The 13,427-nt window shown below is 50.2% G+C and overlaps 1 protein-coding gene across 1 annotated transcript; it reads left to right on the top strand.

Annotated features, from left to right (window-relative positions):
• Window positions 1-1,047: 1,047 nt before the first annotated feature.
• On the top strand, window positions 1,048-7,683 carry FBXL7 (F-box and leucine-rich repeat protein 7). The gene is made up of 2 exons (XM_015426034.1): window positions 1,048-1,655; window positions 6,715-7,683. The coding sequence occupies exons 1-2, from the start codon at window positions 1,058-1,060 to the stop codon at window positions 7,449-7,451; spliced, it is 1,335 nt and encodes a 444-aa protein (XP_015281520.1). The 5' UTR covers window positions 1,048-1,057; the 3' UTR covers window positions 7,452-7,683.
• The last annotated feature ends 5,744 nt before the right edge of the window (window positions 7,684-13,427 follow it).

Genomic DNA, 13,427 nt, shown 5'->3' with positions numbered 1-13,427 from the left:
AGGTGGAAGGCTGGTGGGTGGATATCTTTGTTTTCACTTAGAGAAATCCCATCAATAAAATGCAGGTTCTTTCGGTCATTGCTATGACCATGAATGGAATAGTTGAGTGATGCCATGGTAAATTTGGTGCTTGGGGGGCAGTCAATGAAATTAATGAGCAGTAAGTTTAGAACAGATAAAAGGGAGTCCTTCTTCACCCAAAGAGTCATTAATGCATGGAATCCACTGCCGCAGGAAATGGCAGCCGCTACAAGCATAGACGGCTTCAAGAGGGGATTAGATAAACATATGGAAAGAGATCCATCAGTGGCTCTTAGCCACAAGGTAAATGTGGAACAGTAGGGCAGTGATGTTCTGTATTCTTGGTGCTTGGGGGCCACAGTGGGAGAACTTCTGGAGTTCTGGCCCCGCTGGTGGACCTCCTGACAGCACCTGGGATTTGGCCACTGTGTGACACAGTGTTGGATTGGATGGGCCATTGGCCTGATTCAACATGGCTTCTCTTATGTTCTTATGTCTGGGGCAGTGATGCTCTGTATTCTTGGTGCTTGGGGGGGCAACAATGGGAGGGCTTCTGGAGTTCTGGCCCCGCCGTTGGACCTCCTGATGGCACCTGGGTTTTGGCCACTGTGTGACATAGAATGTTGGACTGGATGGGCCATTGGCCTGATCCAGCATGACTTCTCTTATGTTCTTATGTCCGAGGCAGTGATACTCTGTATTCTTGGTGCTTGGGGGTGGGGGGCAACAATGGGAGGGCTTCTGGAGTTCTGGCCCTGCTGGTGGACCCCCTGGTGGCACCTGGGTTTTGGCCACTGTGTGACACAGAGTGTTGGACTGGATGGGCCATTGGCCTGATTCAACATGGCTTCTCTTATGTTCTTAACTAAGCTGAGAATCTGGCTCCTGTGCGTCTAAACTGCTTGCATTTCTGCCATGAGACAAAACACTTGTGACTGGAGATGGCAAGTTTTTATTCTGTTGCAAAACGTGGGTCTGGCAAATGGCACGTGTTCATCAGTCTACCCTGTGGTTTCTTTCAGATTCCGACCTGAGCATGCGCACTGTCAGCACACCCAGCCCCGCATTCATCTGTCCACCAAATTCGCACAGCTTCCAGAATGGCCACGAATCTTCCACATCTTCCTCGTCTGTCACCGGGGAGACTATCGCGATGGTTCACTCGCCTCCTCCGACTCGCCTCACCCACCCCCTCATCCGGTCGGCCTCTCGGCTTCGGAAGCAGCAGGCCAACATCCATCGGCTCCCAGACCACTCCATGGTCCTGATTTTCTCCTTCTTGCCCACGAATCAGCTATGCCGCTGCGCCCGTGTGTGCCGCCGCTGGTACAATCTGGCCTGGGACCCGCGCCTTTGGAGGACGATTCGCCTGACGGGTGAGACAATCAATGTGGACAGGGCCCTGAAGGTTCTGACTCGGCGGCTCTGTCAGGACACGCCCAACGTCTGCCTCATGCTGGAGACGGTCATTGTCAGTGGCTGCAGGCGGCTCACGGACAGGGGACTCCAAGCCATTGCCCAGCGCTGTCCAGAACTGAGGCAGCTGGAGATGTCGGGCTGCTACAACATTTCCAACGAGGCTGTTTTCAATGTGGTGTCGCTGTGTCCAAACCTGGAGCACTTGGATATGTCAGGTAACAGAATAAATATCTGCGCGGGAACTTAGGCTGGAGTGTTCTGGTGGAAGGGGGGCAGATTTTAACTGGGACATTCTCAATGTTTCTGTAAACAGAATACCAACTCAGTAACAGAACCTCTGTCTAGATCCAGACGGGCAGCCGTGTCAGTCTGTCTGCAGCAGCAGAAAAGAGCCAGAGTCCAGGAGCGCCTTTCAGACTAACTGAATTTGTGGCAGGGGAGGCGTTTCCATGAGTCACGGCTCACTTCTTCAGATGCAGCTAGACTGTGAGCCCATCTGTCCTTATATCTTGGAGAGTAGAGTGATTTCAGATGCTGACTGGCAATAGCAGGCATTCAGCATTTGAAATGGCTCCACTCTCCCAAGATATAAGGACAGATGGACTGACACCTTAGCTATATCTGAAGTGAGCAGTGACTTAGAAGAGCGCCTCCTCTGCCACAAATTTTGTTCATCTTTAAGGTGCTCCTGGACTCTTGCTCTTTTCTACTGCTTCAGACATGGAGACAGACATGGAGACCCATCTTGATCTCGAGTTGGCAGACCCATCTGCACCGCCCGATTTATTGCTGTAACAGCCATGCATACCTGCATGTGTAAGTTATCGAGCCAGGAAGCAGGAGTTCCTCACGGTTGTTGCCTTGATGGTCCAATAGCTGCCGATGACTCCTGGGAGGAGCTGAGTTGCAGGCAGTAAAGTCTTGGGAGATGAGGAGGAGGAGGAGGAAGAAGGAAGGTCGTACAGAATCTAGTGCTGACATTCTCGCATGCTAGTTTTTCTCTCCAGGCAGCTTCACGCAAGACATTTTCTCTGCAAATGCGGGTTAGCAAAACAGTGGGGCACCCTGGCAAAGCACAGGAATGGGCGAAGCATGTTTTGCCAAGTGGACACTCCCTGGGAAGCCGTGATGGGGAGTGGGTCAGTGAGTAACAAAACAAGCTGGCCTTTGTGCATGCTGGTATGCACCATGTTCTCTGTGCGCCAGGGTGGGAATCCAACCCGAACCCCAGACTGGGAAAACATCACATGCGAAGCCACTTTCGGAGTTGACCCACACGCCCCTGTGTCTTGCACCTGCAGTGATTATCTTCTCCCCCATGGCCCTCCCCAGGTGAGATTTCATCGAGGGTTGAATGCCTGTTGAGTTCCCAGGGCCATCACCTTCCGACAAACCTTGTCACATAGCTGGCTGATTCCCTAGTATCCCAAGGGGTTGGCTTCAGACAGATCCCTGATATATATGTGTATAGATAGATGATAGATAGATAGATGACAGATAGATAGATGGATAGATGACAGATAGATAGATGGATGGATAGATAGATGATAGATGGATAGATGGATGGATGGATAGATGGATAGATAGATGGATAGATAGATGGATAGATAGATAGATAGATAGATAGATAGATAGATAGATAGATAGATAGATAGATAGATAGATAAATGAGAGAGAGAGAGAGAGAGAGAGAGATTTCATTTCTTTTGGCGGGGTGTGTGAAAGTAAGGGTGTAAGATAACACTGCCATAGAATATTAATGTGAAACATCCTTGGTTTTTGCTTTTGATGCACACACCCAGCCCAGTACTAATGCGTCCCCCACAACCATTGATTCCCCACGTGGGGAGGGACATGGGCATGAGCACACTGGCCTCAGCCCGGTCTGGTCATCTGCACAATGCGACCACGCGGAAGAAGGTATACAAGGTACAGATAGGGGCTCTGGGGCAAGTGATGCTCTGTCTTCTTGGTGCTTGGGGGGGGGGGTCAACAGTGGGAGGGCTTCTAATGTCCTGGCCCCACTGGTGGACCTCCTGATGGCCCCTGGTATTTTTGGCCACTGTGTGACACAGAGTGTTGGGCTGGATGGGCCACTGGCCTGATCCAACATTGGCATCTCTTATGTTCTTATGTTCTTAAGAAGTCTCCGCACACACTCACCTCCCGTGATCAGGCACTACCTGGAAGCAACATCACTGAGGAGGGGGAGCAGGGGCGGATGGGGGAGGGGGAACAGCCCTGCCACCAGCCTGCTTTCACCCCGCCTCCTCCCCCCCCCCAGGAGAGAAGGAGAGCAGGGCACCAGCAGGATGGGCTTGGCCCCGTCATTGGCCAGGTGCAGGTCCCTTGTGGCGGGGAGGCTGGGATGAGCACCCCTTTATGTGGCTCCAGCTCATGGAAGTGCAGACTCGCACATGCCCACCCCACCCCCAAATTACCCCAGTGGCCTTCGTAGCCAGTCTGCCCCTGACAGGGAGAGGGTGCATGCCCCGCCACTTGCTCTGCACCATCAGGCTCAGCAAACAACCCGGCAGGGGTCGTGGCCAAGTGCTCTTATGCCACTCTGAGCCCCTGCTGGAGAGGAAAGCAGCATACAGATAAATAAGCACAGATGCACGCCTCCTGGTGCCCACGCTCCCTCGCCAGGCACGGGGGGGGGAAGCATCTCGGTCAGGCTACCGGGGGAGGTGATTTTGCAGTGAATGAGAATGAGACCGGCATGCGGTTTGGTCCTAAACTACCCCGTGCAAGAAGGGTGGGGGCTCAGGGGCCCCACAGAGAGAGGGAACGCGCGGACTCCCACGCATAGAATCACCACGCTCCAGATCCTCGTTGTGAAGTACAGGAGGGGGCTTTGGCCCCACCCCACCGCCAGGCAGGGATCGTTCTGCCCAGTCCCTGTTAGTCAATGAATAGCAACTGGAAGGAGACGCTTGTTCGTGGACTGCGCGGTTCATAAAACCCTGCCCCTGCACTGCAACCCAAATCTTCCCCCAAACTGAATTTTAGTAAAATTAAAGATGTGAAAAACTGGAGTGCGGGATTCCTGCCTCTTATCTGGTTGTGCCCAGTGTGAGTTTGGGGTTGTGCTTCCACCTCCTTACATGCCAAGTGTGTGCGCGTCCACATTGCTGATCATGCATTCTGCTGGGCGTGTGTGTGTGTGTGTGTGTGTGTGTGTGTGTCTGCATCAGGACAGATGTTGCCACCGCTCTGAACTGGCTTTCAGTGGGCTGGCTGAATGGAATGATGTCAATGTTCACATGAAATGCCAATTTTATCAGTGCATCTGTGACAGATTGACAGTCAGAAAGTTTGTGTAAGCCATATAGTTTCCCACCTCCCAAGACTTAATTTGAATCATTACTTAGATTCACAGGCTGACTCTTGGTACTCTTCAATAATGCAGAACACCCTCCTGGCAAAAGAAAATGTTCTGACACACACACACGCCCCTTCTTGTCTCATCCATTCTGAGGCAGCCTGCTTCACATGAATGTCAGCTGGGCAGCAAAATGTGATTTCACGGGCTGGCCAAAGTTCTTTCTGTTGATCTGAAACTTTCTCCCTCCATTTCCTGTCCTTTCCATTTCCTCACTGGGGGAAAAAAATCTGAGTATACACATTTTGACATCTTCGTTATTTGGGACAGGGAAAACGGTTGCAGATACATACAACCACAGACATGAGGACGTAAGAAGAGCCCTTCTGGATCACGACCCGGGTTCCATCTAGTCCAGCCTCCTGTCTCACTCGGGCCAACCAGTTCTTTGGGAGGGTCAACAGCAGGGCAGAGAGGCTGAGGCCTTCCCCTGATGTGGCCTCCTGGCTCTGGGATTCAGAGGATTAGTGCCTCTGAATGTGGAGGCTCTCCTCAGGCACCATGGCTGGTAGCCATTGATAGATTTATCCTTCATGGATCTATTGAATCCCCTTTTCAAGCTGTTTGTTCCTGTGGCCATCCCTACCTCCTCTGGCAGCGAATTCCACATTTTAATCACTCTCTGCGTAAAGTAGTATTTCCTTCTGTCCATCCTGAACCTACTGCCCATCAGCTTCATTGTATGCTGAGTTGAGCTCTAGTCTTTTGGAAGAAAAATCTCTCTTTGTCCATTCTCTCCACCCCACACATAATTTTATAATCATGCAGAAGACTATGGGTGATTTCCCACAAGCGCTGCTCCGCACTCACTCTTCTCGTTGCCCCGATGGTACGTGTCAATTTCACACAAGCTGCTGTGCGGCCGCATTTTGCCCTGCAGCTTCGTGCGATTTTCCCTGCGTCTACTCAATCCTGTTTTTTGAGGATTGAGTAGACACGGGGGAAATCGTGGGAAGCTGTGGGGCAAAATGCAGCCACGCATCAGCTTGTGTGAAATTGACACGTACCTTCGGGGCAAAAGGGAGGCGTGAGCGCGGAGCAGCACTTGTGGGAAATCACCCACTGTCTCTTTCCTACTGGGGGGGAATTCCATAATAGGTGGTTCTCAAGCCGAGAAAACCTCCTTTCCCTTTTGAAGACTTCAGCAGCTTTAGCCAAAGTTGTAGAACATGAACAAAGCAAAGATGACTTGCAGCCTACGCAGCACGAATTTAGCCCTCGCTGTTGTCCCCATCTCTGGTTCAGAGAAGGCCATTTGTTCAGAAACCGTGACTTATCTCTGTGAATGAATGACATCAGTCACAGAAGGCAACTTTAAATCCTGAATCGAGACCTTCTTCCTTCTGGTTCTGGTGACCTCATTTGTGGATGCTGCCGAGGCCAGAGAAGCCTACTTTCTGCATTCTCAGGATCGCCGTTCAACCAAGCGTGGTCCAGGAAGCAGAGCTGCATTCCAGCATTTAAACAGACCTGTTCACAAATTATCCGCCTCCCCCGCGAAGTTGCTGCCATCTAGCCGTAAGCTGACGGCATTGCATCCACACACACACGTTGATTTCACTTCACATTTGGGCTGAAGTCCAAACACAGATGTACCTGTAAAATGCGGGCTGTCAGTTTCTTACAATTTTGAAAACCCATTGATTTTTTTTTCTTTACAAGTAAATTGGGGGTAGATGTTGATTAAAAATTTGTCGGGCCATAGATAGTTGATCTGGCCTGCAAGCCACACGATGTCCATCCTTGGCCTGGATTATGAAATTGATGGCACCGTTTTGCTACCCGGGACTGGATGGCAGAATCCCTGATACAGGAGGGTGTACAAGGGGATGCAGACTTATATTTGCAGAGCTGCAAATGGTTAACTGTTTTGCTTTCCCCAAATTTAGGTTGCTCCAAGGTGACATGCATCAGTTTGACCCGGGAAGCCTCCATCAAACTGTCCCCTCTGCACGGCAAACAGATTTCCATCCGCTACCTGGACATGACGGACTGCTTTGTCCTCGAGGATGAAGGACTGCACACCATTGCCGCCCACTGCACTCAGTTGACTCACCTCTACCTGCGCCGCTGCATCCGCATCACCGACGAAGGCCTCCGCTACCTGATGATCTACTGCACGTCTGTCCGGGAGCTGAGCGTGAGCGACTGCCGCTTTGTCAGCGATTTCGGCATGCGTGAGATCGCGAAGCTGGAGTTGCACCTGCGGTACCTCAGCATTGCCCACTGCGGCCGCATCACTGACGTCGGCCTCCGATACATCACCAAGTACTGCAGCAAGTTGCGCTACCTCAACGCGAGGGGCTGCGAGGGCATCACGGACCACGGAGTGGAGTATCTTGCCAAAAATTGCACGAAACTCAAGTCCCTGGACATTGGGAAATGCCCCCTGGTCTCAGATGCCGGCTTGGAGTTTCTGGCCCTGAACTGCTTCAACCTGAAGCGACTGAGCTTGAAGTCATGCGAAAGCATCACCGGTCAGGGCCTTCAGATTGTGGCGGCCAACTGCTTTGACCTGCAGATGCTGAACGTTCAGGACTGCGAGATCTCCGTGGAAGCGCTGCGGTTTGTCAAGCGCCACTGCAAGCGCTGCATCATCGAACACACCAACCCTGCCTTCTTCTGAAGCAAAACCTCACACTTAGCGATGGAAACAAAGTATCACAAAAAGATCTGTATGGTTGTGTGTATGTGAGCCCCTGGCCTTGTACCACAGTCATCTCTTCCCTGTGCCAGAGGTGGAAGATGGAGAGCTCAGCCTCTTCACATGGTCCCCAAAACACCCTTTAGTCGCACTGTTCAAGGCTGCAACATCCCGCCAGCGCTGATTATTTTAAAAACATAACTCACTGGCCTGTAATGGCCACGGAAGCTGTGATGGTGGCAGGCAGGCAGAGCGGAGGAAAGGAAAGGCAAGTGGCAGAGGGCCAAGTTTATGGTTGGTCTCGGGCATCATGGGCTGCCATCCACCTAAGTCTTGTTTGTGAAGGAGTCCCATTGAAACCACCGGAAGGAGGAAGCCGTAATTCAGGCTCGTTGCTTTCAATGGAACTTCAGCACAAGGAGCATTAGGCGAATCGGGGCTCTGCTGTCTCAACCCCTCTTGTCGCTGGAAGTTCGTCGGAGATCTATTTCATGTTCTCAGTGCCAAAATTACAGCTTGGAGCAGAAGTGGTCATGAGCCACCTGCTTTTACATTGGACCTTAGCAAGAAACATGTGCATTAACAAGGTCAGTATATTTCCTGCCATTCTGTGCCCTGAAGCTTGTATACCATATCCCTTTCAGAACACTGCTCTAGGACTCCTCTCCTGCTCCATCTATCTATATAAAAGAAAGCCCCCTCACCATAAAATCAACGCCCAGGCCGAACCGCTGGACCTAGAGACACCAATTCCGGGGAGAGCACTCCTATCATGATGTAGATGCTCGCTATGAATGGATTTTTTAGAAATTCAACCCCTAAGGGGGTCAAAAGAAGTAAAATGTGCTCCCCCCCATTGATTCCTTTTTAGCTGCCAGGCTGCTGCCTCCTTGCACCCCCCCACTCTCTGATTGGTCAGCTCCAGAGCTCAGTGTTCTGAGGTAAAAAAAAAAAAAACAGTTACAGGGGAGTACAGAGAGTTAATGACAGTTGAGGAAATCAGGAGTGGCCAACCGCCTGTGAGGTGAAGCAAGGCTGCTGGCCCAGCCTCCCTATGGCTTCAAACATGCTTCCCTCTCCTACACCTGACAGGCAGTTGTCTGTCAGGTTTAAAGCCATGAGGGAGCCTGCCCCAGCAGTAACACCTTAGTGATCCTGCCAGCCCTGCCTCCACAGTGGCTTCTAATACTCCTCCCCCCTCCTCCTCCTACACTGGACAGGCAGCTGCCTGTCAGGTGTAGGAGAGGAGGTGGGATGCTTACAGCCGCCAGGGAGGTTTGCTCAGCAAGATTCCCTTAGCCTTACTGCTGGCCCAGCCTCCCTGATACCTTTAAGCATAATCCCCCCCAACACCAGACAGACAGGTGTCTGTCAGGTGTAGGAGCAGGACCAGGGCACTTTAATCCATCAGGGACGCCGCCCCAGCAGGATCACCTTAGTGATGCTGCTGGCCCAGCCTCTCTGATGGCTTTCAACACACTCCCCCCACCTCCTAAACCTAACAGGCGGTTGTCTGTCTGGTGCAGCAGCAGCTGCAGGGTGCTTAAAGCCATGAGGAAGCCCGCCCCAGCAGTCTACAGAGGGGTCCTTCAGTAGAGGGGGGGGGAGTATGTATGTCTCACTACACTACAATCTTCTCCATTAGAATTCCTACAACAAATTTTACATCTCAAACTTCACATCATCAGTATTATAACTGGATTTACGGAAGTTAAATATCGTAGCGAAGCACGGGTCGCGGGCTCATGATGTATAAAAAGGATGTGGCTTCTGTGTCAGTTACTAGGAAGCCTTGCTCTCAAGATTTCCTCAGCAATTCAGGGGCGAACGCGTTTGTTATGACCAGGTATCACGTCGTCTGTCTCCTGTAATCCCACTGTGTCTTCTCCTCACCACCTTAGGTTTTGCTAGCCTTGTCTTTCCATCTAGTTACATGGGTGGCCGTAAGTGCTGTTGTGGCCTAGAATCAGGCCTGCATACCCACCTCGCTCCCCACCCCTTATACAGCCTCCTCTTCCTTAGCTGAGCATGCTAAAGGCAAACCAACCTCAGACACAGGAAACTGTATAGGGCCCAGAGGGGACAGTCAAATGAAACCCCCATTTTTCATGCTTGACGTGAGGCCCACTGGCTAACAAGTTTAGCCGTCATTGATCTAGCCTCTTCTCTGGTTGGAGAAGGCAGACAGACGTCGCCCTCCCCATCAAATGGGACCATAGATTTGTTTGTTTTGGTTATCGCCAATTTGGGATCAGCTAGACCACGCTGATTTATATCATCCCAATTCTAACTCAAGGTACAAATAACAAAGTTTGAGTCCAGTGGCACCTTCAAGACCAACAAAGTTTAATTCATTGGAACTAGACATTGACTGCAACCTGAAGGTCATTTTCCTGGGAGTAAGCACCAGTGTTCCCTCTAAGCTGAGTTAGTGTGAGCTAGCTCACAGCTCTTCAGCCTCCGGCTCACACATTTTTGTTTTAGCTCAGGAAGGAGGGCTCCGGAACAAACCAATTTCTGCAGTTAGCCCAATCGCTCGCTCACAACTTTAATGCCAGTCGCTCACAAAGTAGAATTTTTGCTCACAAGACTCCACAGCTTAGAGGGAACATTGGTAAGCACCACTGAATAACAGGATACTTACTTTTGGGTAGATGTTCTGGGTTGCTCCCAGCCTATAGGAAATCTGTGAGTGGGTGGTGGTGGAAAATGCCATCACGTTGCAGTCAGTTTGCGGCAACCCTGTAGCGTTTCCAAGTCAACAGATGAACAGAGGTGATTTGCCATCACTTGCCTTTGCATAGCAAGCCTGAGCATCCTTGGCGGTCTTCCACCCAAGAGCTCTCCAGGGCTGACCCTGGTTGGCTTCCAGAGTTCAGGCTAGTCTGGGCCATCCAGACAGGGATGTCAACTTCCGGGCGGAGCCTGAAGATCTCCCGGAATTCCAAAACTGATCTCCAGACGATGGAAATCAGTTATTCTGGAGGAAATGTCTGCATGAGAGTGTGGACTCTGTGCCCCACCCCTACCCACACACCCTGTTCTCCCACATTCCACCCCCCGAAATCTCCAGGACTCTCCCAGCCCAGAGCTGGCAACCCCACGCCTCAGTCAGGGCAAAGCTGAGAGGGCCTCAACAATTCTGCGGCCGTAGCCCACCAAAAATGACCTAAGGGGGTCCTTGCTATGGTTGATGGATTAGTTCTCTCTGCCTCCATGTCCCAGCAAGCACTTTCTGTCTGGCTCCAAGCATGAAAAATTCTAGACAGACCTTGAAATGAGACCACTGAGAGAAAAACAAGGTTGAGAGCAAACATACCTATCATGTTTTTTCTCAGTCTAACAAGGCTATATGAATTCTGAAGTTTGTTAGGAGGTTAAAGAGAAATTCCTTCGTAACTCCTGAGCTATAAGGAAATGTTCCAAAATGCCTTAAGGGCTTTACGACAAGGTTCCTTAACACTTTCAGCCCTTTTTCTTTTCTTCCCCCCCTCCCCCACTGTCCTCTGTGCAGACACTGAACTGCCACCACCCCGGTGGAATCGGTGCCGTTTCTTCATGAATGTCCCCGTGAAGGGAGAGGAGGACTCAGCTCTGCTCGCAGTCACAGTTTCCAAGTTGGGATTTCTGTTCTCGTGAACTTTTTGTGGCAGCCTGAGTTGGGAAAGCCTTCTCCTTTTAAACACTGGTCCTGTAGCTGTAACGATTCCATTTCCCCCGGATGTTTTGGTGACGACAACATCTGTTAGATAATGGACATCATTTAAGAAAGCCTGGCCATTTCTTGGTTTGTCAAACGCAAACCATCTATTATATTGCTGCCCAGTAGCCTGGGGGTTAATGAGGTGCAGTAGATACCTCCTTATCCTAGTAAACTGGGGAATGTCCAAAACACTACAATTGTCAGAAATTTAAAACCTCTTTGCCTGTTGTTAACCTGACCCAAGGCAACACCAAAGAATCAGAAATTTGGACAAATGGAAGCATCATTGCAGAATGTATTTTTCTGTTAAGTTACAACCATGAAGTCCTCATCATAATGACAACTTCTGGAAATAGCAACAGCTATCATGTGTACGTTTCTCAGCGGCGTGGATACCCTGTGCTATCACAAAGCCTCTGACCCCATTTTATATGTCTCTGTCTGGGCATCTGAGGTTTCCCAGATGGTAAAACATTAGACCTAAAAGGTCATCGCCTCCAGTAACAGAGATTTGAGATGCTCTGTGCTGTCATTAAAGAAAACACACTGAAATGATAAGCCCATGGTTATCATTTTTGTGCCATTACAAGCCTAAAGAGCAGTGCTCCTTAGAGACACTCATTCGTCAACACAATCACCCCGCTTCAGGTTAGGAGGACTCTGTGGTCTGCTGATCCTGCTGGCCTTGTGACCAAGGTGCATTCTCACCGTTGGCTGTCAAGACTAAGTTGGCACAGAGTCCCAGCATCATTAGAGAGAAGGGACCTATGGCACAGTCAGCCTGGGAACACAAGTAGGTGAACCTACAAAGTTGCCAGATGCTGAGTCAGGCCGTCGGTCCGTCAAGGTCATCACTGTCTACTCTGACTGGCAGAGACTCTCCAGAGTCTCAGCTAATTGCCTTTCTTATCACCTACTGCGGGGTCCTTTTTGCTGGAGATTGTGCTGGGACCTTCTGCGTACAAAGCAAATGCTCTGCCACTGAGTGCAATCCTCTCCAGTGTCATCACGTAAAGTACCACTCAAATGTAAGAACCTTAAAAAAAGGTCTAAGTGAAGAAACTTAATGAAAATATTAGCGCTTTTTCCTGAGTGCAACTGCTGCAGAATTCCTACATGCTGCATACTCCGTTGGTACAGAGCACCAGATGGGAATCTTGGGCCTCGCCATGAACTGAGTGTGTTACTTAAAGCATGCATAATGTTTCCTATGGAAATAGAACACAGCTTGAGTCCAGTGGGGGCACCTTTAAGACCAGCAAAGTTTTTTTCTGGGTGTGAGCTTTCATATACCCTTCTTCGTGCATGCACGCGAAAGCTTCTACCCAGAATTAAACTTTGTTGGTCTGAAAGGTGCCCCCACTGGACTTAAACTGTGTTCTGCTGCTTCAGACCAACACAGCAACCCACCTGAATGTATTTCCCTATGGCAGTACATTATAAGGGACAAAGGACAGTGGTGGACAAGTGCTTTTTCAACGGAAACCAACCTGCCATTTTTCATCTTTTCAGTACACACCTGAAGGTTCCCTGAAACCCCTGCTGTCAAGTGACATTTCCAAACATTTGATGGATTTTTAACGAAAGGAAATGATCACCACCATTCTGGATTGCTGAGATATTCCAGTATATCCTTTACCTGTTTCTTTAGATATTACAATGCCTGTTTTCAAAAAGGGACATGGGAAGGTGCTCTCAGGAAGTCTGGATGACCTTTCTCTCTGACCTCTGTTCTTTGCATGTAATCATTTCACAGACACTCTGCCTATTGGCTCTCACTTTCCCAATTTAACAGAGTTTGAGTCCAGTGGCACCTTTAAGCCCAACACCAAGTGTGCATGCGCATGAAAGCTTATACCCAGAATAGCATCGAAATCACAGGAGGTCATAGCCCCTCTGTATACTGCCTTGGTCAGGCCGCACCTTGAGTCCTGTGTGCAGTTCTGGAGGCCTCACTTCAAAAAGGATGTGGGCACAATCGAGAGGGTGCAGAAGAGAGCGACGAGGATGATCAGGGGTCTGGAGACTGAGCCCTACGAGGAAAGGCTAAGGGCCCTGGGCATGTTTTGTTTGGAGGAGATTGAGGGGGGAAACTATTGCTCTCTTTAAATATTTGAAAGGCTGTCATTTGGAGGAGGGCGAGGAGCTGTTCCCGTTGGCAGCAGAGGACAGGACCCAAAGCAACGGGTTTAAATTACATGCAGAAAGGTATCAGCTGGATATTAGGAAAAACTCTTTCACAGTCAGGGTGGTTC

Source organism: Gekko japonicus, unplaced genomic scaffold (assembly GCF_001447785.1).
Source record: "Gekko japonicus isolate JY-2015 unplaced genomic scaffold, Gekko_japonicus_V1.1 scaffold31, whole genome shotgun sequence".
NCBI classification, from domain to species: domain Eukaryota; kingdom Metazoa; phylum Chordata; class Lepidosauria; order Squamata; family Gekkonidae; genus Gekko; species Gekko japonicus.
This window is presented reverse-complemented; position numbering and strand designations above follow the sequence as displayed.